Here is a 27,365-nt window from a genome sequence, read left to right on the forward strand (position 1 = left end):
CAAACGATTGATTCCTGCAATTATACCCATGCAAACAGCATAGGCAGACTGCCTAATCTTAGTTTTTGAAGCGATTTAAGATGGTATGAACATAGTTTATCCCTTTGCATGCGTTTGCAAACATGCTCTGGGTACACTTCAAAACGTTTTTTTGTATTATTTGATCTGCCATCACTTACAGCCTAGTTTAATTAGGTTATAGGCCTATGCATTAATAACCTAGCCTATGATGGGCTACCTCGAAATTTGCTGTCGACGTTAGGCATGAAACGGTAGGCTCAAATTATTTATTTAAAAGACGTAATTTATGAAGTTGTTGTTGTTGCCTTTGCCACGCGTTCGCATCCAGTTTGACGTGTCCGGGTTTTCCGATAATGACAGCAATCTCGTGATGGCAATATTGACTTTTAATTTCTGCGCGTGTAAACTAGTCTAGGCTACAGTGCCTAAAGTTAGCTGTGACAGACTAGCCTACTGGTTTTCATAGTTTTAGCCGCAAAGCCTGTCTACCTTAGGTCAACTAAATTGTTTAGTTATCACCTTGTCATTTCGCGTTTTTCCAGTTTTATCTCCGTGCGCCCCATGTCATTCAAAACATATTTCGGGATAGCCATCTCACTATGAGAAAACGTATGACGACAGTGTTAAGAGATTAACACATTGGCATGCTTGGTAAACTTGTCTTGCACATAATATTGAGCTGATTTTTTTTTAGTGAAAATGGCCTGTAGCATTGTGCTGATAGATGAAAAAAGTCGCCTATTTAAAGGCACAGTCTGAATTTTAATCCTAGCTCTCCATTTAGTGTGTGCACCTGAACAAGGGATTTAGCTTACGGGTCATTCCACGCCAAATCAACCAGAGCCCACGCACTTGCGTCTCAAAAAAATCTGAAAAAAATACCATGTGTGCCTATGTTACCCAGGAGACACTCTGTAAAATGTTTTTGTGCTAAGATCAATACTTTTCAAGTAACAGCCAGTTTTACAGGGGGAGGGGGGTGTCAAATTTGTTCTACCTCTTTTTTTTGTCAAAGTTCACAAGCTCATTGCTCAAGAACTAGAATCTGTAGGAGGCTCAAATTTTGCAGGCTGATGCATAAATAGGAATAGTATGCAGTAAAATCACCACGAGTAGTCTGGATGATCCTGCATGGTCATAGCAGTCCCTCAAAGTTGATCAAAATTTTATTGGAGTTCTTGGCTGGGCTCTGTTTAGGCTTACAGAAGACATATTTTTGCTCAACATAGGCTCTTGATTTTTTTTCTCGTATTGAGATAAGTAGAAACACTCTCCGAAAAAGCAATGAAGAGAAAAGAAAATCCATCATGGACTGAACAGCAGACCTCACAAGTTTGAAAAATAATTTTGGATCTCATATTCAGAGCACCCTAACACCTTGTGGGAATATACAAAGATTTTTTAAATATTTTTTTTGTTAATCTGCATTACCTCTTCTTTTTAAAAACACCAGTTTGACTTGTCTTATGCGAATCTTTCCTTTTCATTTTCCACCCTAAACATGGACAAAATGCACCATTGAGATCAATATGTTTTGTCCCCACCCGGCAATTTCAGTGTTTCAGTGATTTTAGTGGCACCTAGTGGTTACTCTATGCAAAACAAATCTCTCAATAGATCTCTATGGTGCATTTTGCCCTTGTTCAGGGTGGGAAATGAAAAAGAAAGATTTGCATAAGACAAGTCAAATTGGTGTTTTTAAAAAGAAGAGGTAATGCAGATTAACGAAAAAAATATTAAAAAAATCTTTGTATATTCCCACAAGGTGTTAGGGTGCTCTGAATATGAGATCCAAATTTATTTTTCAAACTTGTGAGGTCTGCTGTTCAGTCCCTGATGGATTTTCTTTTCTCTTCATTGCTTTTTCAGAGAGTGTTTCTACTTATCTCAATAAAAAAAACCCCCCAAGAGTCTATGTTGAGTAAAAATGTGTCTTCTGAAGGCCTAAACAGAACACAGCCAAAAACTCCAATAAAATGTTGATCAACTTTGAGGGACTGCTATGACCATGCAGGATCATCCAGACTACTCGTAATGATTTTACTGCATACTATTCCTATTTATGCACCAGCCTGCAAAATTTGAGCCTCCTACAGATTCTAGTTCTTGAGCAATGAGCTTGTGAACTTTGACAAAAAAAAGAGGTAGAACAAATTTGACCCCCCCCTCCCCCTGTAAAACTGGCTGTTACTTGAAAAGTATTGATCTTAGCACAAAAACATTTTACAGAGTGTCTCCTGGGTAACATAGGCACACATGGTATTTTTTTCAGATTTTCTTGAGACGCAAGTGCGTGGGCTCTGGTTGATTTGGCGTGGAATGACCCTTACAACAGTAGGGCCCGACATTTGTTTTTAGGAGGAAAGGTGTAGGACATGTTACTTTGGAAGGAGAGGGAGGGGTGCAATTTGATTTTCTTTGGAACTTAAATATCATCAATCAACCTCTTCAAACAGCATCAATATATCAATAGGCCTATTCACTATTATATTATATTGTACATGACAAGAGCTAGAGGACTAAGGGGGCAGGCTATATGTTATCAAGTAGGCCTATATTAAAACATGTAGTCAACATTATAACTTTATGTTGGTTTAAGTGAAAACAAAGCATGTCATGAACTAGGAAAATCCATGGTTCTACATCATTGTTGGCAAAATGATCATGATAGCCTACATATTTCAGCCATATCTGGTTTAGTCTTGAGTAGGCCTAGGCTACTTTGCTATGAATTAGTCGTAGACTTATTACAATATAGTCTATGTATATCTACAGTGCCTATAGAAAGTCATCATACCCTTTTGAAATAGTTACTTTTTTTGTCTTACAGCCTGAAATCAAAACCCATTTTTAAAAAATCTTGTTCCAGTTGTATTTACAAATTTAGCTGTACAACATCAACATAATGAAAAAGAAGTCAACAGTTCTGAAAATTAATAACAAATTAAAAACTAGAATAACAGGGTTGGAAAAGTCATCATACCCCTGACTTAATACTTTGTAAAGCTTCCTTTTGCTTTCATTACAGCCATCAATCTGTTTGGATATGTCTCTATTATAGCTTTGCACACCTTTGCACAATTTTCCGTGCAGAAATGTTAAAATTTAGTCAAATTCTGTAGGGAATGGCGATGGACTGCTCTCCAAGTCAATCCACAGATTTTCTATAAGATTTAAGTCAGGGCTCTGACTTTGCCACTCAATCCTTAAGCCACTGCTTTGTTCTTTTGGCAGTATGTTTAGGATCATTGTCGTGTTGGAAGGCGAATGACCTCCCCATCCTCAGCTGTCTAGGAGAGGGACGCAGGTTTTCCTCAAGAATGTGGGTGTACTTGGCAGCATCCATTTTCCCTTCTATCCTGACCAATTGCCCAGTCCCTGCTGAAGAGAAACATCCCCAAAACATAATGTTGCCCCCACCATGCTTCACAGTAGGTATGGTGTGTTTTGGGTGGTGTACTGTGTTGGTTTTCGCCAAACATTGCACTTGGAGTTCAGTGCAAAAACACATCTGGAATATTCTGCTACCATGTGGAACTGTTGACTTCTTTTTCATTATTTTGATGTTGTACAGCTAAATTTGTAAATAAAACTGGAAAAGATTTTTTTTAAAATGGGTTTTGATTTCAGGCTGTAAGACAAAAAAAGTAACTATTTCAAAAGGGTATGATGACTTTCTATAGGCACTGTCTATATATCGAGGGCTGAGAACCACAGGGGCGTAAGTGACATTTCACCAACTTTACAAGAGAGCCAAAACAAATCTAACTGCTTATGTTCACAGTTAAAGACCTTTGGTTTTTGTTTTTATCAATCATTTTATATTTATAAATATTTTACTTCTATAATTTTGTCAGCTAGAAAGAGCTCATCAAGAGCTTTCAGATGATATATATAACTCAATTTTGACCAAAATGTCACTTGCGCAACTGCCCCTTTGGTTCTCAGCCCTCGATATATGTTATAATGTTTTACATATATGTATCACAGTTTATCAACAGTTCTCATAAAAGTCATCTGATGTTATCATTTAAGGGGTCATTTTTGAAAACTTTCTCCTGAGGGTGCTGGGTATATTTTCCTCTTTTTTGTCCTTTGCCAATCACACCCCTGAAATATGGTGTGAATCAATCCATGCTGTTCAACATCATCGAGTGCTGTCAGTAAGAAAAAGAACAAGGAAACTTGACAGAGCAGCAGCAAACACTCCCTGAGAAAGTTCTTGAGAAAGTTCGAGTTCACCGTTTTTAGCCAAAACTCGTTAGCCTGTAAGTGACCGGGGCAGGTCCTTTCGCCACTACAAAACGCTATTTTTATACCTCTTCTACTGTTCCAAACAACGCTACACTTACGTTGTAGTGAGTAGAGGGTCCCTAAAGCCAAACTGAAGTATCCTCACGTCTTTATGTGGTCGGATAGAGAGTCCAGAATGAATTTAATCGAGTCAGTACCTTTCCGGAAATGTTAGTAAAGTGTTGTTGAAGCGTTGCGCAGCTGCCACAGCGACATTTCCGGAAGGTACTGACTCGATTAAATTCATTCTGGACTCTCTATCCGACCACATAAAGACGTGGGGATACTTCGGTTTGGCTTTAGGGACCCTCTACTCACTACCACGTAAGTGTAGCGTTGTTTGGAACAGTAGAAGAGGTATAAAAATAGCGTTTTGTAGTGGCGAAAGGACCTGCCCCGGTCACTTACAGGCTAACGAGTTTTAGCTAAAAACGGTGAACTCGAACTTTCTCAAAATACATCCGAATGACATGATTTTGGTGTCAACTCAACGTATGTACTCCCAATAGTCCGAAAAATTGATCTAAAGTGCATTTCACTCCGGATTATCCCTTTAAGAACAAAATTTTGTAGCTTACCAGGAAGTACCAGGTCATTCAGAGCTGGAGCTGACAGAGACTTCGTCTCCTGGCATAGTGCTGCTGAAGTGGACAACTTAATTAAATGTTATTTCGAGATTGGATTAACTAACAAAGAGATCCTTGCAGTCTTAGCACAGAATCACAGTATTGTGATTTCTATCCGGACCTTGAAGAGGCGGTGTCATGAACTTGGACTGTGCAGGAGGCGAAATCAGTTGAACATAGACAAGTCATAGCCTTCGTGCAGGAGGAACTGCATGGAATGGACAGACGCAGGGGTATTGACATCAAGCCCCGCCGACATCAAGGACAAGTTAGTGTCTCTGTTCTACGCATGCGCGTAATAGTAGCAGGAAGCGGGGAGATTTGTCTGCCCGATCGCGAGTTTGTCACGAGCTGTTGGACTGCTTATTTGTCTTTATTTCAAAATGTTTGTCTATTCATCTGTTTATTTCAGATAGTTTGTTATTAAAAACCATTAACGAAAAATAATTGGTCGTCGTCGTCGTTGAAAAATGTCATTGCATTCAGTCAATGTAAACTACAAAACTACAAAATTTCGAACATATATAGGCTATAGAGAGCCGAAGTCCCGCCCCTTCGGTTTGCCTCCATGGGACCTATCTTTGGATTTTTTTTTAATGGCAGTCAATGGAGAAAGATAAATTATTTTCTGGTCCCGATTGTCTTGTGCCTTGAATTACCCATATGATGTTTGTCAATTTTAATGAAAATTTTTCACGTAAAGACATTTGAAAAGTATGTCGTAACTAGTGAATTACAACATTGTGAAAGATCGTGTTTCCAACGACTACAAACACATCAGTCGCGTTAGTGACGTTACACAAATTCACAGCCACGCGCGCCAGCATCAGGTCTTATTTGAGCTTCCCCCTTGCCGATGAAAATATCATGAGTCAGAGGATTAAACTCATCAGATAAGTTGTATTTCATTCATAGACTGTACAAACACTACTGTTAAGTGACTTAGCTGACAGCAAGATGTAACCGTTAACTAGCATAATAGCTAGCTAACTAGCCAGCCTCTAGTTTGCTAGTTGGTGACGTGCATCGTTTGAGACGAGAGATGTAGTCCACTGAATGGATTCGCACAATCCATGGGCCACAATGGGGGTCATTGGGGCCCACCTACACGTACCTCCACCCCACATCAAATTATCAATATGATTATCATTATCACAATTGTTATTATGCTATATTGTTCATACATGCACTTCACTTCAAAGCAGTCAATATTTGAAGTGCTAAAAATGCTTAAAGTGCTATGCATGTGTGTACATGTCCTATGCAAATCAGAGGCCTGCTTTAATAATGTAAGATATATTTACAATAGTTCACTGCTTTTGCATGGTTGCATGAGAAATACTTCTGAAAACAACAGCAATTATATGGGTGCTATTGTTTTGGGATGTTTCCCTCATGCAAGCATACTCTGCAAGCAAATGGAGAAAAAAATGATATGCTTTATAATGAAATTTCATTTGAATGCCTGAATGTAAAGATCCAGGAAACATAATACCAACTTTTGTCTATGGTAAACGGCCGAGCATATAGGCGTAAATCACTTATCTGGAGATCTTTAAATAAAAGACTAAAGCTACAATCTTTTGACCATGTTATATTCATATTTGACTAAACAATACTCAGTGCTAAACAATGTATTGTACAGTCTCTGCTCTGTTTCCATGGAAGTTGCAAGAATCCACGTTGTTGAAGGTGCACTATGAGATCCTGCTTGATCTTAGCGAGATTTCATTTGTATCTCAAATCGTATGTTTCTCCCCTTGATCAGCTTGCTGTCTGTCCACTGAATACGATGTGAAAAAACCCGATATCAAAAGACAACACAGGGGCTGTGATCCTCAAAACAAACGTTAACAACAATAGGGGCGCAGGATGTGCACCAAAACAATAACAAACCAAAGATTCTAGAACAGAGCCAGATTGATCAGTTATTACGTCAAAAGAATGAAGCTCTGAGTTCGACATCAGGCGCGCCACTGTGGTAAGCTCAGCGCAACATTTCAGACACAGTTCAATCATAAACCCACCTAAACAGCTGTTTTTGCCGTTGTCAGCTGTTTTTCTTTGTTTACTCGGTAATGAACTGCAAGATCTGGCGGTGTGAAAGGCACGATTTATTATTTTTCAACTTTCCACTGAATAAGGAGGTAGGCCTAATAGGCCTTTATTTGTAGGTCTATAAATGCGCTGGTGAATAAATCACATCAATTCCCATTGGGAGATTCTGTTAAGCTAGCTAGCAGGCAAACTAACTTAGCTACGTTATATTATCATCTTTTTTCTTATTTTCTATCCGTAGACTAAGTTAACCTTTGTTTACGGCAACTGGCGCATTACCAATCACTATAATGTAGGCTAAGTCAAGTAGCCTAACCACTATTTAGCCTACTTTTAAAAAGGGAGTCCAGAACAGGACAGAACAGGTGTTGTGAGTAATGAAGAAGCAGTGATCATAATCATAATCGTAAAACACGCTGCATGTGCTGCCTCCGGTGAAAGCTTGTTGTGCAGTCTGTGAAAGCACAAAAAACCACAAGCTTGGTGCCTGTAGCCAATGGTCGTTTGCAAGAAGCCAATGCCATAGCTTATTTTAAGACCGATCCGATTGTATGTTTCATAATATTGTACCTCATATCTTTCGTTGTCGACTGACTTGAGAGAATAGGTTCATTGTAGCCCATATTCTCGTATTTATCTCAACTGCAACATTGACAGACAGCCTATATAGCTTACTAGCCACGACAGCCAGCGTACCCTTATAGTTAACTTGGTCTTACGGTACCCGTCTTTTTCATAATTGGCTGCTGTGCTGTGTCGTTCATAGACAGAGTAGGCTAAAGATGTCGGTCATTGCTCCCTTTCATTATCTAGGCCTAGGCTACTGTGCGCAAAGTGTCGAGGCCACATACAGTCGGGACATAAAATAGTTTGACGAAGTTTAAGGCATGTTTAGTAGGCTATGGCAGCGCTATCCATAGACTATACTGTTTATTTAAGGATTTCCGATGTTGTGGAAAGAAATTCGTTGGGGTCCTCCTCGTCATATTCTAATAACAAATAAAGCTAATTTCCTTAGACCTAGGCAGGGTTTCCCATAGCGCTTTCCTGCTAAGGCGGCCGCCTTAACAACACAGGGCTGCCGCCTTAACTAGCGTCTTCAAAAAATAAATAAATAAATAATCGCCGTGTTGCTGATATTTGTCATGTTTTCTCCCTGTCGTTACAAACCGTGGACGCTAGTCTCCCTTCTCTGTAGAACACATTGAAAAAAGAAAGAAAAAAAAACTTTGAGTGGGCATAGGCCTATGCGCCAGTGATGCGCGGGCTGATCCAAATCGAGCGGGCGACCGCGGTCACCCGCGGTTATGGGTCAAGAAAAAATATTTTTAATGATATTCGGGTCATGTTTGGTCGCGTCGGTCAAAAAAATATGCCGTTCATTTTTTGTCATTTATATCGTACATAATTGTCTTTAGAAGAGAAAGACATATTTGCAGCATTCCCACTGAAACGCGATTCTATCCCCCACATTTTGTCACGAACATGTAAAAATGCACTTGTTGTTTCTGCGTAGACAGACTCTCGGCTACACTTGACATGCAGTTGTGTTCTGTTCTCAGAGTATGCTTTCTCTGTCTATGATCTGCAGCTTTTTTCTCGACAGAAAATTCGGCTACTGAGCAGCGAAGTTGCCGATGCAATGCGTGCTTCTCAAGTCTGATAATTTGCAGCAAGATCGAATGGTATTATGGAAAGAAAAATAAACTAAAAGTTTCCCAAATCAGGAAATAGCCTACTCAATTTAATGTCATCAAGGCATATAGCCTACAATTGGTATGAGCATGCAATGTGCGTCCTTGCGCAACTTATACAGTGTCTCGAAAGCCCCACGTCTGATCTTTCGTGCAATAAAGGTTTCATCTCACTGCAATTTATAATCGCGGAGCAAATATGACGCACTCGGGCTCTATGGGTTTTGGTTTTTGTTTTGGTCCATTGATGAAGACGTTAATAAAGAATTTCTTAATAATAGCCTATTCTATGCCTGCATGTCATGCTTGGGAGAGCTTCAAGGCATTCATGTGAGGAACGACTGAAACATAATATGTAGGCTATAGGAAAATCGGTTACATGCTGCCACTCAGACATGCCACCACTACGACATGCTTCCATTTAGACATGCCTCTATTTCGACATGCTGCTATTTAGACATGCTGCCAATCCGACACATTTTAGTACCCCCATTCCGACAATTTACAAATCCTATTTTTTTCCAAGACAATTTAACGGACCCTATGAGCCCGACGGACGCAAAGTGCGTCAAAAAACACACCCATTTTTCTCTGTACATTGCTCCGCGATTATTAGTCATAGCGAGATGAGACCTATATTGCATGAAAGAGCAGAACCGGGGCTTTAACGAGACTAGACAGTGTCTGTACGATCAAGTATGAAAATAAAATAAAATCATGAATTTAAATCAAAGTATAGGCCTATCATATTTACAGTCTATATTGCTCCACGCAGCCACTGCTCTCGCTTGGATTACTCCGGGACCAGGCATCGCAGGCAACAGACACGCATATCAAATGAAAGAGGAGAAACAGAGCTTTCCATTGATACCAAACACATCGATCCTTTTGTGTTATAAAAACAGACGAAGTGACAAACAAATAAGAATGTCATATAGCTTTGGCTACCGCTACTTTCGTTTGATTTAGGCTACTCGTGAAACCATGGTAAAAAATATATGGCTTGCATGTCAGATAAAAGAGGAGAGCTAGAGCTATCCACAGATGCCAAATACAACCTTCTAGGTCATAAAACAGACGAAGTGACAGGAAAATAATAACTGTAACATTAATAGCCTATTAATTACCTCATGTCGGAATGGCACGTTGTTTGAAAAAAAAAGTTAAATACCGCCACTGCGACTATGAAAAAAAAATATGTCGAAGTGGTGGGACTTTTTCCCATAAGGAGACATGCCTCCACTACGACAATTGGACGTCAATGTCGGAGTGCTGGTATGTCGGAATGAACGGCGGATACCAGGAAAATCCTTAGGCTAATTATGTTCAATGTTGAGTCAAATAGCCTAATTTTTGGATGAACGCTGACACGGAACAAAGAAAGGTAGACTAAATGCATGTTTCCCAAATTCTGAGCAATTATAGGCTATAGTAATTAGGCAACATATATTATTATTGTTTTACATGCATATGAGACACCAATTTTGCGTAGCTCAATGACTCTACGACTAAGTTAGACTACTTTTTACAATAAGCGGGTCGGGAAGCGGGTTGGGTCCAGTATTTCAATAATTATTTTTTGCGGTCCGAGTTGCGGTCGGGTTAGTTGTAAACGGCGGGGCGGGTCGTTCAGACACGTACCCGCGCATCACTGCTATGCGCACAGGTGACGCGCTTCAGCATGGGTTATGTTTTGATATAAGGTGCCACTGCTACGCACATCTCAGAATGACAGCTAACAACAACTCGTGACGGCTATTCATTGTTGTAAAATACTGAAATTGTCTGAAGTTTACACAGGCTAGTTGAAACTGTAGCCTACTGTAGCCTCGTCTCGCATGGCAGTTTCCTTCATCCCGAACTCGGCGGGACGCACGTTTCGGTTTTGTTGAAATAATTCCTTAATGTTTTTTGTTCAGAGCTGAACATGCAACTATAGCCTATTTGACAGATGACAGATTTGGTTGCTAGTGACACAATATTAGCGTTCAATGTGGTACGATCTCGTTGCTAATTACGTTTAATTAAAACGCATTAAAAACGTCCAGGCTCTCCATGGGCTATAATAAGCAACAAGCACGCACAATAGGCTATACAGATTCAATCGAAGAATTGCAGCTTTAGTCTACTAAATCACAATTCATTAACTTTACCATACAGTCGCAATGTTACATTTTCACAGTTTCATCTTTGATTGTATATTTCATGGTAAATTCTAAAATATCCAACATTAAACATATTCTTGGTTTTAATAAATGATTATAATATTGACTGGCTTTAAAATATATCCTATGGTGCTATGCTGAGCAGTAAAGGTTTTGACAGATACAATCTTGCAAAAGGCCCTGTATTGGAGTTGTTGTCAATAAATTGTGTTAATGATGTTTAATTGGTTGTTGATACAATTAAATCACACTTTGAATGTGAAATCCAGGTATATTGTTGTCATTAGTGTCAAAATTCAACATTTTAAACGTTAATGAAATGCTGGCATAGCCTACTAAATTTTTACTCCAGGTGACCTTGTCTTAAAGTAAATCAGAAAATAAGTTATTTAGACATAACAAGTGTTTGCTAGACTGCTCCTATAGCCAACAATCCCCACTTTACCCTTTGGGAATTGAACTGTTATATGATACTTGGGTGATGTAAATTATGAAAATCTCTTTCTTTGGTTGGTCTCGATGCGGCCTTGACTCCTTAAAGACTCGGTCTCGACTCACACTTGCCTCCTATAACACTTGGTCGTTGTGACTCGGTCTCGACTGCAGTTAAACCAAAGGTCTCGACTCGTCCCCATTGCTACGTGTACTCCCTGTCAGCAACGTTGTGCATCAGCAATGACTTACCCCCCGACAGCGTCCTGTGAGCCGAGATCCAGCCGGTTTTTGATGCTGAAGAAAGTAGTCCGGCAAGTTTCTGGGGTCACGAAAGTAAAGTGTTTTTCTACTCAAAACCATACGTGTTCAAAAGAGTGATATATTTGCACCACAAAAACGTTGTCCAGGAAAAATTCAAACCTCGTTATCACTGCACTATTTTTCTCGATTCCTATCACTGCGCGCTACTGACAGCTGGCCAACGTTTTTGTGGTGCAAATATATCACTCTTTTGAACGCATATGGTGTTGAGAAGAAAAACACTTTACTTTCGTGACCCCAGAAACTTGCCGGACTACTTTCTTCAGCATCAAAAACGATCAAAAACCGGCTGGATCTCGGCTCACAGGACGCTGTCGGGGGGTAAGTCAGTGCTGATTCACAACGTTGCTGACAGGGAACCCATATAACTTTGTGTCTTAAAACCCAAACTATCCCTTTAATGGAACAAGGTCATGGAAAATGAAATGTTTGTGCAGAACGTGTTTCGATAATCTATCCTACAGCCGAAGGTTACGTGAGTAAGTGTATCTCGTTGCTATCCAAATGAACAGTCTTACAGTTAGCACGTTACAGAGGCTCAGCTGCAGTCAGTCCGACAGAAGGGGGAAGCATAGAACGCTGATGTCGCAATTGCTACAATTTATTCCGATTCCAAAAGGAACGTTCTATGTCTATGAATGCGCGTTGTGTTTGTTTTGTTTTGGTGTTTATGGAACGTTAACAGAAGTGACGTCAAACAGGATCTCATAGTGCACCTTTAAATGTCGTTACGTAGCCTAATTAAATAGTCTTCCAGGTTGAAGCGGAGCTTTGCCAACAATGTTATTGTGTAGTTTCAGTTTCTTTCGCGCAAACGCATGCATTCAATGAACGCTCATACCACCACTTATTTGTATGACTCTGTTTAATAACATCAAACTAGCCAGCATTTCCTCCTAATTGCAGAAACTTTGTTTTCTTTTCTGTTGGGCCGCGGTTGCTTGATCCAGATCAATTGCGCAGCTAATTATCAGGTGAAGCACCGGACCTCACTCCATGCCTTGCGGACCAGCAGGCTCCACGTTGTGTCAGGGATAGGGCTGGGATAAACGATTATTTTTTAAACGATTAATCTAGCGATTATTTTTTCGATGCATCGATTAATCTAACGATTCATTTTTTCAGTTCGATTCGATTTCGATTCGATTCGATTATCGATTATCTCCCCACTAATTGACTAATTGCAATATATACATGTTGATTTACAAATCTGAATGAAATAACACATTGCAATGTATGTTTATTGCTCTTAAAATTCCAAAATGAAAGACTATGCAAGTGCAAAGTAATGCATTCTAAGTCAGAGGTAGCATTCAATAAAACCTTGAAGCCTTGAAAACACTGGGAGTGTTGTCAGATTGAAGGGGACAAGATCCCAACTGTCATCAATAAAATGACAAGTTAAGTAGACTTATTTTAAGTCTTTGGGACTTTGGGCCATAGGGCCCACCTACACATACTGTATACCCCCATCAAATCATCATTATGATGATCATTATTACAATTATTATTATGCTGTACTAAGTGTACTTTCACTTCAAAGCAGTCAATGTTTTAAATGCTAACATTGTTCACAAAAGGTTTGTGAAAAAATCAGAGACCTGCTTTAGTAATGTAAGATACAGTATAATTAGCCTATAATAGCTTTTGCATGGTTGCATGATAAATACAGTAGCCTACTTCTGAAAACAACAGCAATAATATATGGGTGCTATTGTTTTGGGATGTTTCCCTCATGCAAGCATCAAACTCTGGTAGGCAAATGGAGACAAAATTGACATGCTTTTTAATGAAATTCCATTTGAATCTCTGAATGTAAGGATTCAGGAAACACGTACCAACTTTAGTCTATGTATTACGGCCGAGCAGATAGGCGTAAATCACTGATCTGGAGATTTTTAGATGAAAGACTAAGGCTACAATCTTTTGACCATATTCAAATTTGACTGAACTATACTCTGCTCTGTATCAAGAATCCACGTTGTTCTAATAAATGTCGTTAAATAATTAAACAGCAGGTTGAACGGAACTTGCCACCAACGTTATCGATTAGTTTCAGTTTCTGTCGCGCAAACACGCACATGCATTCAATGAACGCTCATACCAACACTTAATTGTGTTGCTGTATGTTTATTCACATCGAATTAGCAAGTATTTCCTCCTGATTGCTGAAACTTTTGTTTTCTTTTTCTGTCGGGCCGCGGTTGCTTCATCAATTGGGATCAATTGGGGATGTTATCAGGTGAAGCACCGAGCCTAATTTCACTCCACGCCTCTCTACATTGCGGACCGGTGCAGCTCCAGTCCGCGGCCCATAGTTAGAGAAACGCTGTAGAGGAACGAGTGCGTGCTGCAGTGCCTTGCACTTTTGAAATTCTGAGGAGTCACTCACGTTGCCGCCAACCTAGTTTTGATTTTGACGACGTGTCGATTCGCATATTTTGAACCGACGTATTTTTTGCGTCGAACTAATCGGTTAAGTCGATGCGTTGTCCCAGCCCTAGTCAGGGAGCTTTTTTTGAGTGTGTTTTATGTGTTTTTTTTTTTTTTTTTGTAGTATGTGTGCATTGAGCAGTTTCTCAAAAATACGGAACAAAGAGCGTTCCCTATTAGTTCAATACGGAACAAGACTTTTAGGTGTCAAATACGGGACGATTCCGTAGCCTATTATACGGCATGGTTGGCAACCCTACATGTGATCCCTGTGTAACATTTTGCTAACCTATGCCAAAACATAGCAATCATAAATGTGATGGATCATTTTTTAACTCCCCGGGGGAAAAGCTCCACGTCAGACACAACTGATGGAGGTTCGGATGATCCACCTTCAGAGGATGCCAACACGGCTTGAATAGCCAGAAACGAGTTGTATAAAGCAGTAATTACCCCCCTGTTATATTAATAATGACTTCTGTTTAGAATGTGTGCGTTCGTGTGTGTGCGTGCATGCAATAGGCACTTATGACTGACGGTCCAAATGCAGTCTCTCTCAAAGCCAAGGGGTCCTTGTATTTTGCTGAAAAAGGAAGAAGACCCCTGATCTAGACTAATAGACCGATTTCCTGTTGGGGAGAACCGGCACAATCGTAACACTTTTTTACTGTCTCAATTCAAACTAGCTTTACACAAAGACGATAGACTTGAGAGCTATGAAACTTAACCAGCACAGAGTCATACATCTATACTCCATGAAAGTTGAAACAGAATTTAAAAAATATGTTATAGTTTGTTTATAATTTAACTGAACAGTGTCATGTACCTTTGTTACAACCTAGACGCAGCCATAAAAAGTGCGGTACAGTTGTAACGGTATAGCGTCATGGTTGTAACAGTGCTAAAATCGTCTTGAAATCGTGAATCCTATAACATATTTTAACACAAAACACTGCTGGCTTAAACAAAGAACATCCGTTTTCATAGATAATCAACAAAAAAAGTCAAAATGTATGACTTTTAAAGCTAATTTATTGTATGAGTGATTAGCCATTGCAGACCGTATGATATGATGTTATGCTAGCTCAGAACAACCTTTAAATATGCTTATTTTGGTCATATCGACTTGATAAAACCTGTTAATATAGTTGATAAACTGCTTATCTCTTACATGTCTGAAGCATTTGGTCCAACACTGATATTTGAAGTTGCTGTGTTAACTTTAATTGGGGGTGATCGCGGCACAAAAATCATAACCCATAACTCGCAATGTAACTGCTCACGCATGCGCGATAAAATCAGTTCATTTTGCCATAGAGACGGGTGTTACAACTAACCCGCACAGGTCATGTTTTTATTTTCATTTAATTGCATTTGCTATGACTATATAAATCAAATGGCACTCATGTTAACTTGAAACAGAGGGACTGACGATATGAATGGCGTTTGATTGAAGTCTACACATTAAAATTTCGCGACGCAAACTTAAACAAACAGTTGTGGTTTAAAATAAAATAAAAATCGCGATGCTTGAATTTGGCTCTTTTTTGCTTAATCTCTGGTTGTATGTACAGTAGACCATTCATATTTGGATGGCTATACGATTGTAGATAATTACTTGATATCAGTCTATTTGCGTTTCTGTAGCTACACCATGTCTTGAGAAATAAACACTGTTACATTTGTACCGCTGTTACAATAGCCTTTATGCCACCGCTAGTGTGACGTACTCCCGAATTCTAAGTAAACCACCGTTGCTCCTTCCGGAACGCTACTCTCGCTGTTAAACTTGGTGCTGATGTAGGCCTAGTCTAACCATTAAAGAACAAACTGATTCGCCTTTCCACACCCCAGAGATAATCCCTGTCCCTCAGAGAAATTATATGCGACGGGCAAAAATTGCTAAATGCACAAGCATTCATCTCTGTCGGATTGCTCACGAAGTAGGCTACAGTAGGCCCTGTTGTCTCTGGTATAGCCTACGAGTCACTGATGCGTGTCACTTGCAGACTGCACGTCTTAGCTTTCCGACGGTATTGTAATCAAGGGTTCGCGAGAAAATCAACGTGAATTTAGGCTACATGAGAAGCATTCATTTGTACAAGAAGCCATTCCCGAGTAACCCCGTTTTTAAATTGCAAAACATTTCGTCTTGGTCTCCGACTTCAGTTTGTGTAGCACCCAATAACTAGGCTACTAATGAATACTGTGTTCTTCCACTTGTTTGGTTTTAGAACATTTATTTAAACTACATACATTACATAGAAAACATGGGCTTTGTTTCCTCATATTGCATTATTTTACACTAGCCGAATAACCAGGCCTAATTACTCTCACGTTATTTTAAAGTGACAGGCACTCAATTAGACAGTCAAGATAAATGTAAGTCAATATGACAATCGTGTAAAATGTGAGTCAAAATAAAAATCAATATGAAATAGTCAACTTACTATGTATTTTAGCTAATTATGCATATCATAAATAGGCCTAATGTAAACTTAATTTTAGCATCAAAATGTTTGAAATGCAAACATATGATATGAAGCGAAGCCACCTTTTCACTGAGTGTGTTTGGGGAAGTACAGTATGCCTTGTAATGTCTGGTCTGCACTGGTGTGGTGTGTAATGTCTGGTCTCCACTGGCCCCACCACATCAGTGGAGACCAGACATTACAAGGCATACTTCCCCAAACACACTCAGTGAAAAGGTGGCTTCATATCATATTGTATGTGATAAGCAGATCACAAAGAAATCGGGTATCATCAACCTCTTAAAACCTGACATGGCTGTGATGGTAGATCATGGTTTTCTGATTGAAGACATTGTACCATGCAAGGTTTACAGGCTAGCATTCCTTGCTGGGAGGTCTCAAATGTCTGCTACTGAAGTTAGGGAGACCCAGGCCATAGCACCTGTTAGGGTGCCTGAGCCATGAGTAGGAATTATTTGCAAAAACAACTAAAGCTGGAGCTATTTATCCTTTATTTTACCAGAGAGAAGAAACATGTTAGTTGTTCAACAAACAAATTATTATTATTACTGTCTAAAACTGTGTACCTTTGTTTTTTGTCATATTCTAAGGCAGGTCATTACAAAAAAAATATGTGAAAATGGTCAACTTAATTTGAGTGCTTCTTCGTCACTTTAATGCACCAATTTCATGTCTTACAGTTATGTATTTGTGACCTTCTGCAACAGTAGCAAAAATAACATCACACCAAATTGTTTAAATTCTAGTCATCTTTTTATTAATCAGTCATTTGTTATTAACCTTATGTTCATGTGTTCTTTAAGTATGACCATTACATTTTTAAAAATGCATAACATGCAAAATAGTGCAACAGTGCATCTCACTCACTTTGCTACACAAGAAAGTGCTGAGGTAAACATAGAAAAGTTATCTCTTTGATGATGTCAGTGATTTCATTGTCACAGGGAATTAATACTTTCTACTAACATGTCCTCCTGATGTCCTGAATCACAAACAAAATCACATCCAGAAATCAGCATCTGGCCCTGTATCTGCCTAGTCTGGTTTTCAACATACTAAACTCAATCTTTTAGGATTGAACATTTAGTCTGGCGAGGCTGTGCTTTGTTTCTACTGCACTTCGCGTCACTTAAGTTTCGTTATCGTCGCGTCACCGGCGACTAGTGTGCCAGGACAAGAGTATGGCCGTTTCTGATTGGAGCCAAAGGTTCTGGCACTAAACAGCGAAAATAGATCTGCTGGGCTCTTTTAGGGGAGCACATCCATGGGGCATCAGGATGGATAAGGAACCCATACTGATGGTGGGGAAGTTACTCCCCTCTACAGGTTGTTTCTGTGAAAAAGACAGAACAAAAGGCAAAAATAGAATATAGGATAGACTAGATTACAGGTCACAGGTACAATGAAATTTAATTTTATAAGCATTTCAGTAATGCAATAGCAATACGACAATGCAGTAACAATACAAACATGATTCCTTCTACCAGCCTTCTTTTGGTCGGGCTTCGAGGACCACCATCTTATTCACCAGAACAGGTTTAATACCAATAACATCAAACATGTTAAAAGTAAAAGTAAACCTAATTGTTAGCTCAACTTTAAAAGGTAAGTTCCCATGGTTCTTGGTTTGTGCAACCTCTGCGCTGAACAGCCTTGAACTCCAGCTTCGAATAGTGTGCTGTTTGATACAGAAGAGCTGCCACGTGGTTGCACAGGCCAGTGCCAGCCACACATGTACATGAACAGCTTTCGAGTGTCACAGGCTTTGAATCCCTCTGAACAATCTGTTACAAAATACATGTGTTAGAGATAGAACAATTGTCAGTTGCAAGAGCAATTCAACGTTACAGGTGCAGTGAGAGAAACTTCAATTAATCCAACTAACTCCATATCCCCATGATTGACTTCCCCTACTGTATATTCTCTTGAGTAGGCCTACCCCACAGAAATGTGTCAGACAACAGCTTTTGTAAACTAATGTGAACATATACTTAAACATCCACAATTTCATCCAGTCACTAACAAGACTTGAACACAGTTTGAGAACTAATGAACTGTGAGCCTAGGCTGGGAACTTATAAGAAGAAATGAGAAAAGTGAGACATTATAGAAGTGCAATTTGTGTGTAGCTGGCCTAGTCTATAGCCTACTTTATTATGCATAATGCAAAGTGTCCAAATGTATGATTACGCTCACTGAACTCATGTAGTGAAGTAGTAGCAAAGAAATAAAAGTAAAGAAGCTGCTAAGAGAACTCTTAACAAAATCTAGTTTCTGTGAGATGCACTTGGAACAAACGTGACCATACACATTGAGAAAAATATAGCAGTTGTTAGGTAGCCTAGTTGAGTATTGTTTTCGTTATCATTTAATTATGCCATGCCTCACAGAAACTTGATTTGAGTAGCAGCTAAGTAATCAGACCAGGAGCCCAGAGGGGTCAGCCTAGTTGGGAAGGTTACCAATTTTTATTGATACTACGATGTCTGGCATGGTCCCCAGATAGAGGACCGGCACGTCTGCCGGGTTCCCTCTGGTGGGTGTGGCCAGGGGGGGTGAAAAACTAGCACCCCAAAAATGGGCTAGATTAGTTGGTGAGGTTACCACTTGAAACCTGTTGCAAATTGTTTGCCATGGTCCCCTGATTGAGGAATGGCCACTGCCAGATGTTTTTAGTGGTGGGCGGGGCTTGCCAGACATCATTAAGTGAGGGGTGGAAAATGGGCTAGATCAGTTGGTGAGGTTACCACTTGAAACCTGTTACAAATTGTTCATCATAGTCCCCTGATAGAGAAATGACCACTGCCAGACATTTTTAGTGGTGGGTTACCCCCGGCAGACGCCCCCGAATGATGACACCCCCAAAAATGGGCTAGATCAGTTGGTGAGGTTACCACTTGAAACCTGTTACAAATTGTTCATCATAGTCCCCTGATAGAGAAATGACCACTGCCAGACATTTTTAGTGGTGGGTTACCCCCGGCAGACGCCCCCGAATGATGACACCCCCAAAAATGGGCTAGATCAGTTGGTGAGGTTACCACTTGAAACCTGTTGTAAATTGTTCATCATAGTCCCCTGATAGAGAAATGACCATTGCCAGACATTTTTTGTGGTGGGTTACCCCCGGCAGACACCCCCATATGATGACACCCCCAAAAATGGGCTGGATCAGTTGGTGAGGTTACCTATTCAAACCTGTTTAAAAAAATGTCAATATGGTCCTCTGACAGAAAAATTACCACAGCCAGACATTTTTGTTGGTGGGTTACACCAGCAGATGCCCCTGTATGATGGCACCTCAAAAATGGACTAGATCAGCTGGTGAGGCTACCAATTGTTAAACGCCTGCAACTGCCAGAGCCTATTTCAGACCAGAATGGGGAATTGGGACGAGACGAAAGCGATTTTTACCGGCGGTGGCGAAAATGGAAACAGAACTTTGCTTTTATTTTTATTTTATTTCAAGTTATTTTATTTTACATCATGTTTATCTTACTTTACTGTACAGCACATTGAATTGCATTTATGTATGAAATGCACTATACAAATAAAATTGCCTTGCCTTGCCTTCCACACCAACACGATGGTAGACAGGCGGCAGCGGCGCGGGAGCTGCTCTGCATTTGGAAAATAGAGCTTGAGCAGAATTTTGACGGCAGTGGCAGGTAGTGTCCTGTTGAAATGAATGGCAAAGTAGCAAACTAGCATTGTATATGGGGAGATTTTGAACAGGACTGGCTGTGCTCGCCAACACTGTCGGTGCGAAAGGCCGAGTAGAACACACCGCCTGATACCCGGCTGTCTTCTCGCTGCTGACACGCCACGCTCTTGTGTGTATCTGGCCTTATATCCCAAAAACGGGCCACAAAGCTTGCCCAAAAACTTTGGCTTGCCACACAAAGCGACTTCATGTATTATAGAGTACAATCTCACAAGATTTATTGCAAAAAAGGTTGACCATCTAGACAGTGAAGGTCTCAAGGACTGGTGAAAATTCGAGCACTTCTTTAAATTTAATGAGCAAAACATAAAGTCGCCTGTATTAAAAGTCGGTCATTGTAGAAGCCTTGGCCTCCGAAATCAAATCTTTTTATGTACCAATTATAGACCATTAGCACACAAAATTTGGTGCAAATCTGTCCACTCTTTCAAAAGGTAAAGCATTTACACAAAATACCTTTCTGAGTGGCCAGCAAAAAATAATAATTTCAATCAAAAAGATCCATGTCACTTTTTTTCTAACACACTGTACGGGATAAAGGAGCTGATCCTTGCCACATGTACAGTAATATCCCATCATCTGAAAGCCTCAGATCACCACTCCAGATTTTTTTTTTTCGAATCTAAAGTGGTCAATTGATGGGATTGGACTGTCATTTGGATCGAGCAGAAGACTGCTGAAGGTTGGTTCTAGGGGTGTGAATCTCTCCCTTTTAAGACGATTCGATTCGTATCGATTCATAAAGCTACGATACGATTCACAGACGATGCGGTTTAATACAGAACGATTCAGTGCGATTCGATACGATGCGATACGATTCGATACGATGCAGTAATAGGCCCCAAAATGCAATATAGTTCTTAATCTCATTTTATTTTCCATACTGCAGATTTTTTTGGTTTTTTTTGCTACTTGAAATGGCATGAGAAAAGTTAAGCTACAATTGCATGTCATTAATTAAATTTTTTCCAAAAGACTTGATTGACTGGATTGAAAGACTGAACAAACATTTTGATAATAAGAACGTGGCCAAATGCCTCTAAACGAAATCACTCGGCCAAAAGAGATACATTCATATCACCCTATACTTAGCTGCTGAACCAATCACAATAGTTTAGAAATATGTGATGTAGCTGTAGCTCTTGGGAAAGAGTGTCTGTCTGGATTACCTTTCATAAATAAGGAGTCTACTAACGCACGTTGTGAGAACTGCGTTCAACACATGACAGGTAGGCACTCCCTCATCAGTCAACTTTCAGACCTGCACCGAACATACAGTAAGGCACCGAAGCATTTGGGGAGACACGGGGAAAGGGGAATGCAGGAGGATGACATGGGGTGTTTGTTGTAGCCTATGAAGCTAGTTTTGAGGCTTGTGCTTATGACTGAATGTCTTCGTTCAGGATACTGCAACACACGTTCACGTCAGCGTTATCTGCGTTTCACTAAACTTGACAACTAGTTTGTTGCTGCCACTGTCTAGCAATGACGCTACTTAGCCTACCCTCGTTGGAGAAGGCTAGGCGCTCTGGTGTGTTAGCAAATCACGGTTGGTCTTACGATTTTGAAAGTAGCCTATCATAACTTGTAACGTTAGTTTTCCGATTCGTCATTTTAAAATCGATTTATCTATCGATTCATAGTACATTTAAACCGATCCAGGGGTTTGCCTACCGATGCACTCGCGTTGTTAACGTTCCGAATGATTACCGATACGTATCGGTTATTTTTTACACCCCTAGTTGGTTCAAACATTTTCTATTATCATTTAATATAATTTTATATCATTATATAGTCCTATCTTTCTTTGCCCCTTATTGTTGAGCTCTACATTTATGTATGTATGTATACATGTATGTATGTATGTGTGTACTAGGGCCGTAATGATATTGTATCGAACCGAGAAATTGTGATACACAGATTCACAATACTGTATCGCGATACAAGGAGGCAGTATCATGATACGCCCTTTTAACGTTTTGATACCGATCAGGCCAGAAAACTACATGATATGAAGTGATAGTGCTTCCAAACAATCATTATTATATAGAAACTTTTAAAAAGTAACAGTAGCCTCTTGTAACCTGTTCTACCTATAAACTATCATAGTTTTTATTCATAAAGTTTATAATGTTGGCAAATGTGAAATAGTGTGGTGTATCAAACTGTAGCTCATGAATAGTGATTCAAACCGAATCGTGAGTTGAGTGTATCGTTACACTTCTAGTGTGTACATATCTCTGTATATCAGAAGGTTACAAAATCACTGCCTGAAAACCCATTCTTCCAGATGGCTTAGGATCTAAGAGACTAAGTATTTGAATTGATAGGCCTGAATATTTAATTGATAGGCCTAAGAATTATGTAAGTCTATAGCCTCCTACAATGAATTCTGTTGGTCATTTGATCATTATCTTATCATCATCATCAAGAACGGGTTTTCAGGCAGTGATTTTGTAACCTTCTGATATACAGAGATATGTACACACTAGAAGTGTAACGATACACTCAACTCACGATTCTGTTTGAATCACTATTCATGAGCTACAGTTCGATACACCACACTATTTCACATTTGCCAACATTATAAACTTTATGAATAAAAACTATGATAGTTTATAGGTAGAACAGGTTACAAGAGGCTACTGTTACTTTTTAAAAGTTTCTATATAATAATGATTGTTTGGAAGCACTATCACTTCATATCATGTAGTTTTCTGGCCTGATCGGTATCAAAACGTTAAAAGGGCGTATCATGATACTGCCTCCTTGTATCGCGATACAGTATTGTGAATCTGTGTATCACAATTTCTCGGTTCGATACAATATCATTACGGCCCTAGTATCACACGTACATACATACATGTATACATACATACATAAATGTAGAGCTCAACAATAAGGGGCAAAGAAAGATAGGACTATATAATGATATAAAATTATATTAAATGATAATAGAAAATGTTTGAACCAACCTTCAGCAGTCTTCTGCTCGATCCAAATGACAGTCCAATCCCATCAATTGACCACTTTAGATTCGAAAAAAAAAAATCTGGAGTGGTGATCTGAGGCTTTCAGATGATGGGATATTACTGTACATGTGGCAAGGATCAGCTCCTTTATCCCGTACAGTGTGTTAGAAAAAAAGTGACATGGATCTTTTTGATTGAAATTATTATTTTTTGCTGGCCACTCAGAAAGGTATTTTGTGTAAATGCTTTACCTTTTGAAAGAGTGGACAGATTTGCACCAAATTTTGTGTGCTAATGGTCTATAATTGGTACATAAAAAGATTTGATTTCGGAGGCCAAGGCTTCTACAATGACCGACTTTTAATACAGGCGACTTTATGTTTTGCTCATTAAATTTAAAGAAGTGCTCGAATTTTCACCAGTCCTTGAGACCTTCACTGTCTAGATGGTCAACCTTTTTTGCAATAAATCTTGTGAGTTTGTACTCTATAGTACATGAAGTCGCTTTGTGTGGCAAGCCAAAGTTTTTGGGCAAGCTTTGTGGCCCGTTTTTGGGATATAGGGCCAGATAAACACAAGAGCGTGGCGTGTCAGCAGCGAGAAGACAGCCGGGTATCAGGCGGTGTGTTCTACTCGGCCTTTCGCACCGACAGTGTTGGCGAGCACAGCCAGTCCTGTTCAAAATCTCCCCATATACAATGCTAGTTTGCTACTTTGCCATTCATTTCAACAGGACACTACCTGCCACTGCCGTCAAAATTCTGCTCAAGCTCTATTTTCCAAATGCAGAGCAGCTCCCGCGCCGCTGCCGCCTGTCTACCATCGTGTTGGTGTGGAAGGCAAGGCAAGGCAATTTTATTTGTATAGTGCATTTCATACATAAATGCAATTCAATGTGCTGTACAGTAAAGTAAGATAAACATGATGTAAAATAAAATAACTTGAAATAAAATAAAAATAAAAGCAAAGTTCTGTTTCCATTTTCGCCACCGCCGGTAAAAATCGCTTTCGTCTCGTCCCAATTCCCCATTCTGGTCTGAAATAGGCCTAACTCTGGCAGTTGCAGGCGTTTAACAATTGGTAGCCTCACCAGCTGATCTAGTCCATTTTTGAGGTGCCATCATACAGGGGCATCTGCTGGTGTAACCCACCAACAAAAATGTCTGGCTGTGGTAATTTTTCTGTCAGAGGACCATATTGACATTTTTTTAAACAGGTTTGAATAGGTAACCTCACCAACTGATCCAGCCCATTTTTGGGGGTGTCATCATATGGGGGTGTCTGCCGGGGGTAACCCACCACAAAAAATGTCTGGCAATGGTCATTTCTCTATCAGGGGACTATGATGAACAATTTACAACAGGTTTCAAGTGGTAACCTCACCAACTGATCTAGCCCATTTTTGGGGGTGTCATCATTCGGGGGCGTCTGCCGGGGGTAACCCACCACTAAAAATGTCTGGCAGTGGTCATTTCTCTATCAGGGGACTATGATGAACAATTTGTAACAGGTTTCAAGTGGTAACCTCACCAACTGATCTAGCCCATTTTCCACCCCTCACTTAATGATGTCTGGCAAGCCCCGCCCACCACTAAAAACATCTGGCAGTGGCCATTCCTCAATCAGGGGACCATGGCAAACAATTTGCAACAGGTTTCAAGTGGTAACCTCACCAACTAATCTAGCCCATTTTTGGGGTGCTAGTTTTACACCCCCCCTGGCCACACCCACCAGAGGGAACCCGGCAGACGTGCCGGTCCTCTATCTGGGGACCATGCCAGACATCGTAGTATCAATAAAAATTGGTAACCTTCCCAACTAGGCTGACCCCTCTGGGCTCCTGGTCTATGCGTGATCCCTTGGACTGTCAGACGTTTTCTTTTCTCCATAATCCTGAAGCACTCAGATTTAGTAACCTTTCCTGCCGGACTCTTGTTTGAAACTGGGATTAACACCGGGCTTAATATATTATATTGTACACAAATAACACACAAAATATATTATATACAAGCACTGCTGTTACGATTAGCCTATCGCTATTTTACTAGCTGCTAAGTTAATGTAGGAAAACAGATACGCTAGGCTAATAACAACGTCGTAAACTTACCTTCGTAGTTGTGTCTGTAGCTGGTCACGTACATTTTTAAATCCTTCGTTCTTCATCGCCACTGATGTTGATGAGTTTTGAGCAATGATGTGACTCGTGTCGTTTAAGTTTATGCGGGGTAAATCCATAGACAGTATAGACTATAGAGCGACAGGATAAAAAACACTTCACTCACGGCATCACTTAACCAGCGAACGCTAACGCACCGGAAGTACAGTGGCTGGCTAATATTTAGAGCGTAGGTCGTGTCATAAAGGCTATTGTCCCAGTTCTCCCCCTACTAACAAAACTAGATGCGCGCGCAGCCGTGGGGGCAGAAGACACCGAATGGACGGTCATAACGTTATAAAGTTAACCTAATAACCAGCTGCTGTAAGCTATAATCTGCATTTTTTTGTATGCCACTGTTGTCTAAATGATGATAACATCTCATTTATGAACTTATTTCAGAGTTTGTCGTTCGTTTTCATTATTTATAAAACATCGTCTTATTGGCGGTTTTGGTGGTTTCTGGCAAATATATGCATTAGCCTACTTTACATTCCTGAACGTTCTCTAACCATCGTCATTTTGAATAGTGCTGTTTTCGGCACTAAACTTCATTTTAATCTTTTCACGGAGAGCAGCTGCTTAATGCTGTTCATGGTGTTTTCTGCCCCTTTGTGTGCGCGCGCATGTTTTCGAGAAATCTATTATACTCTCCAGAGAAAAAAGGAAACTGATATTCCGATCAAATATTCTAAAGCGCTTTAAAGCACCTGGTGTACAGACGGCACAATTTTTTCAATCGGAATAGTTTAATCAGAATGACAAAAAAATCTGTCCATGTAAACTGTTTGGCCTACAGCTGAAAGGCTGCGGAGTCGGGGACGAACTTCCTGTTATTTAGCCTACTTGAAGACACTCTTAGATCATTTCTACCTGACAACAGCGACCCATTGGCCAGATTTCATTATTGTGACATTAACAACGTTGGGACCGTGCTACCACCAGTAGCCTTTCGCGTTGTGGCAGTAACCAACTGTGAAACTGTCTTCGAAACCACTTCGCCTTTGCATTCAGATAAGCAGAGAGAAATTCGTCTGCGAGTTGTGCAGAGAAAGGCTGAGCTGGTGACGGCCTAAGTGATCGTGTAGCTAAACGTTTATAAACAGGCCTATAAAGAGTACTTCACAAGCTATTGTTGTGGTCTACTCTACAGTGACAAACTACACCGTAGGCTGGTTTATGTGTATGGAAAATACTGATTCAAGATCACAAATTACTTCCTTTCTTGTGTAGCCTAAGATGTTTACCCGATTATCTATTTTTTCGGATGTAGGCTATGCGTCGTTGATGTCTGGTTTAGCCAGTTCTATGTTGTTTACAAGTAGTGAAACAGTGGTAGCAAAGCTTCAGCTGCCTGAAGTAGGCTAGTACCTGCCTGTAGGCTACGTGATATTTGGACCGTGGTTCGCACCAGCTCCGCACGCGTAAATATTTATCAAAATTTAGGATAACATAAATCATTAGTGTTGGACAAACAGACAACTCACCAGACATGAAGGGCTACAAAGCGAAATGACCGTGTCCTTCAATCATCACCGCACGTTTCCTGCTTCAGCAGAAAGTAGGTGCACTCGACATGTCAAATGACAGGTCGGCTGCAAACGCATGCAGTCGAATGCAAACAGACACGTAATTTGAGTCATATGCAGTGCATGCTGGTTAGACGTGTTGTTCGACTTGAGGAAAAGTTGTGATAATAGGCGCGTTCAAGATGGCTGCGCAGCACAAAAACTGCGCAGCACAAGATGCACATGGTTAAAAATCTGTCCACAATGGTCTAGATGGGTGTGTTTTCGACTCGGCAGTCGGTATCACATGGCCTCAACTTATCGCGGGAGCAAGGCGTGGCCAGGCAGCTGCGGAGCAGCAGAGCAGCCGCTCTGGAGGTACTGCGGAGCGCAGCGGAGCCTAGACCCTGCCTTCATGACGTCAGGTCTTTGCCCTAATTGGCTTTTACACAGGGTTGGGTAGTAATC

At 40.2% G+C, this 27,365-nt stretch overlaps 1 protein-coding gene across 3 annotated transcripts in view; it reads right to left on the bottom strand.

The window, feature by feature from the left end:
* Positions 1-27,005, bottom strand: part of LOC134082118 (butyrophilin-like protein 10) — a 65,285-nt gene extending 38,280 nt beyond the window's left edge. For 2 of the 3 annotated variants that reach the window (XM_062537773.1, XM_062537766.1), the window contains exon 1: positions 26,877-27,005. In XM_062537773.1, coding sequence (XP_062393757.1) covers positions 26,877-26,883 — 7 coding nt within the window. In that variant the 5' untranslated portion in view covers positions 26,884-27,005. The remainder of the gene's footprint in view (positions 1-26,876) is intronic. The other variant, XM_062537780.1, reaches the window with a different exon arrangement.
* Between the last annotated feature and the right edge of the window lie 360 nt (positions 27,006-27,365).

Source organism: Sardina pilchardus, chromosome 1, assembly GCF_963854185.1.
Source record: "Sardina pilchardus chromosome 1, fSarPil1.1, whole genome shotgun sequence".
NCBI lineage: Eukaryota > Metazoa > Chordata > Actinopteri > Clupeiformes > Clupeidae > Sardina > Sardina pilchardus.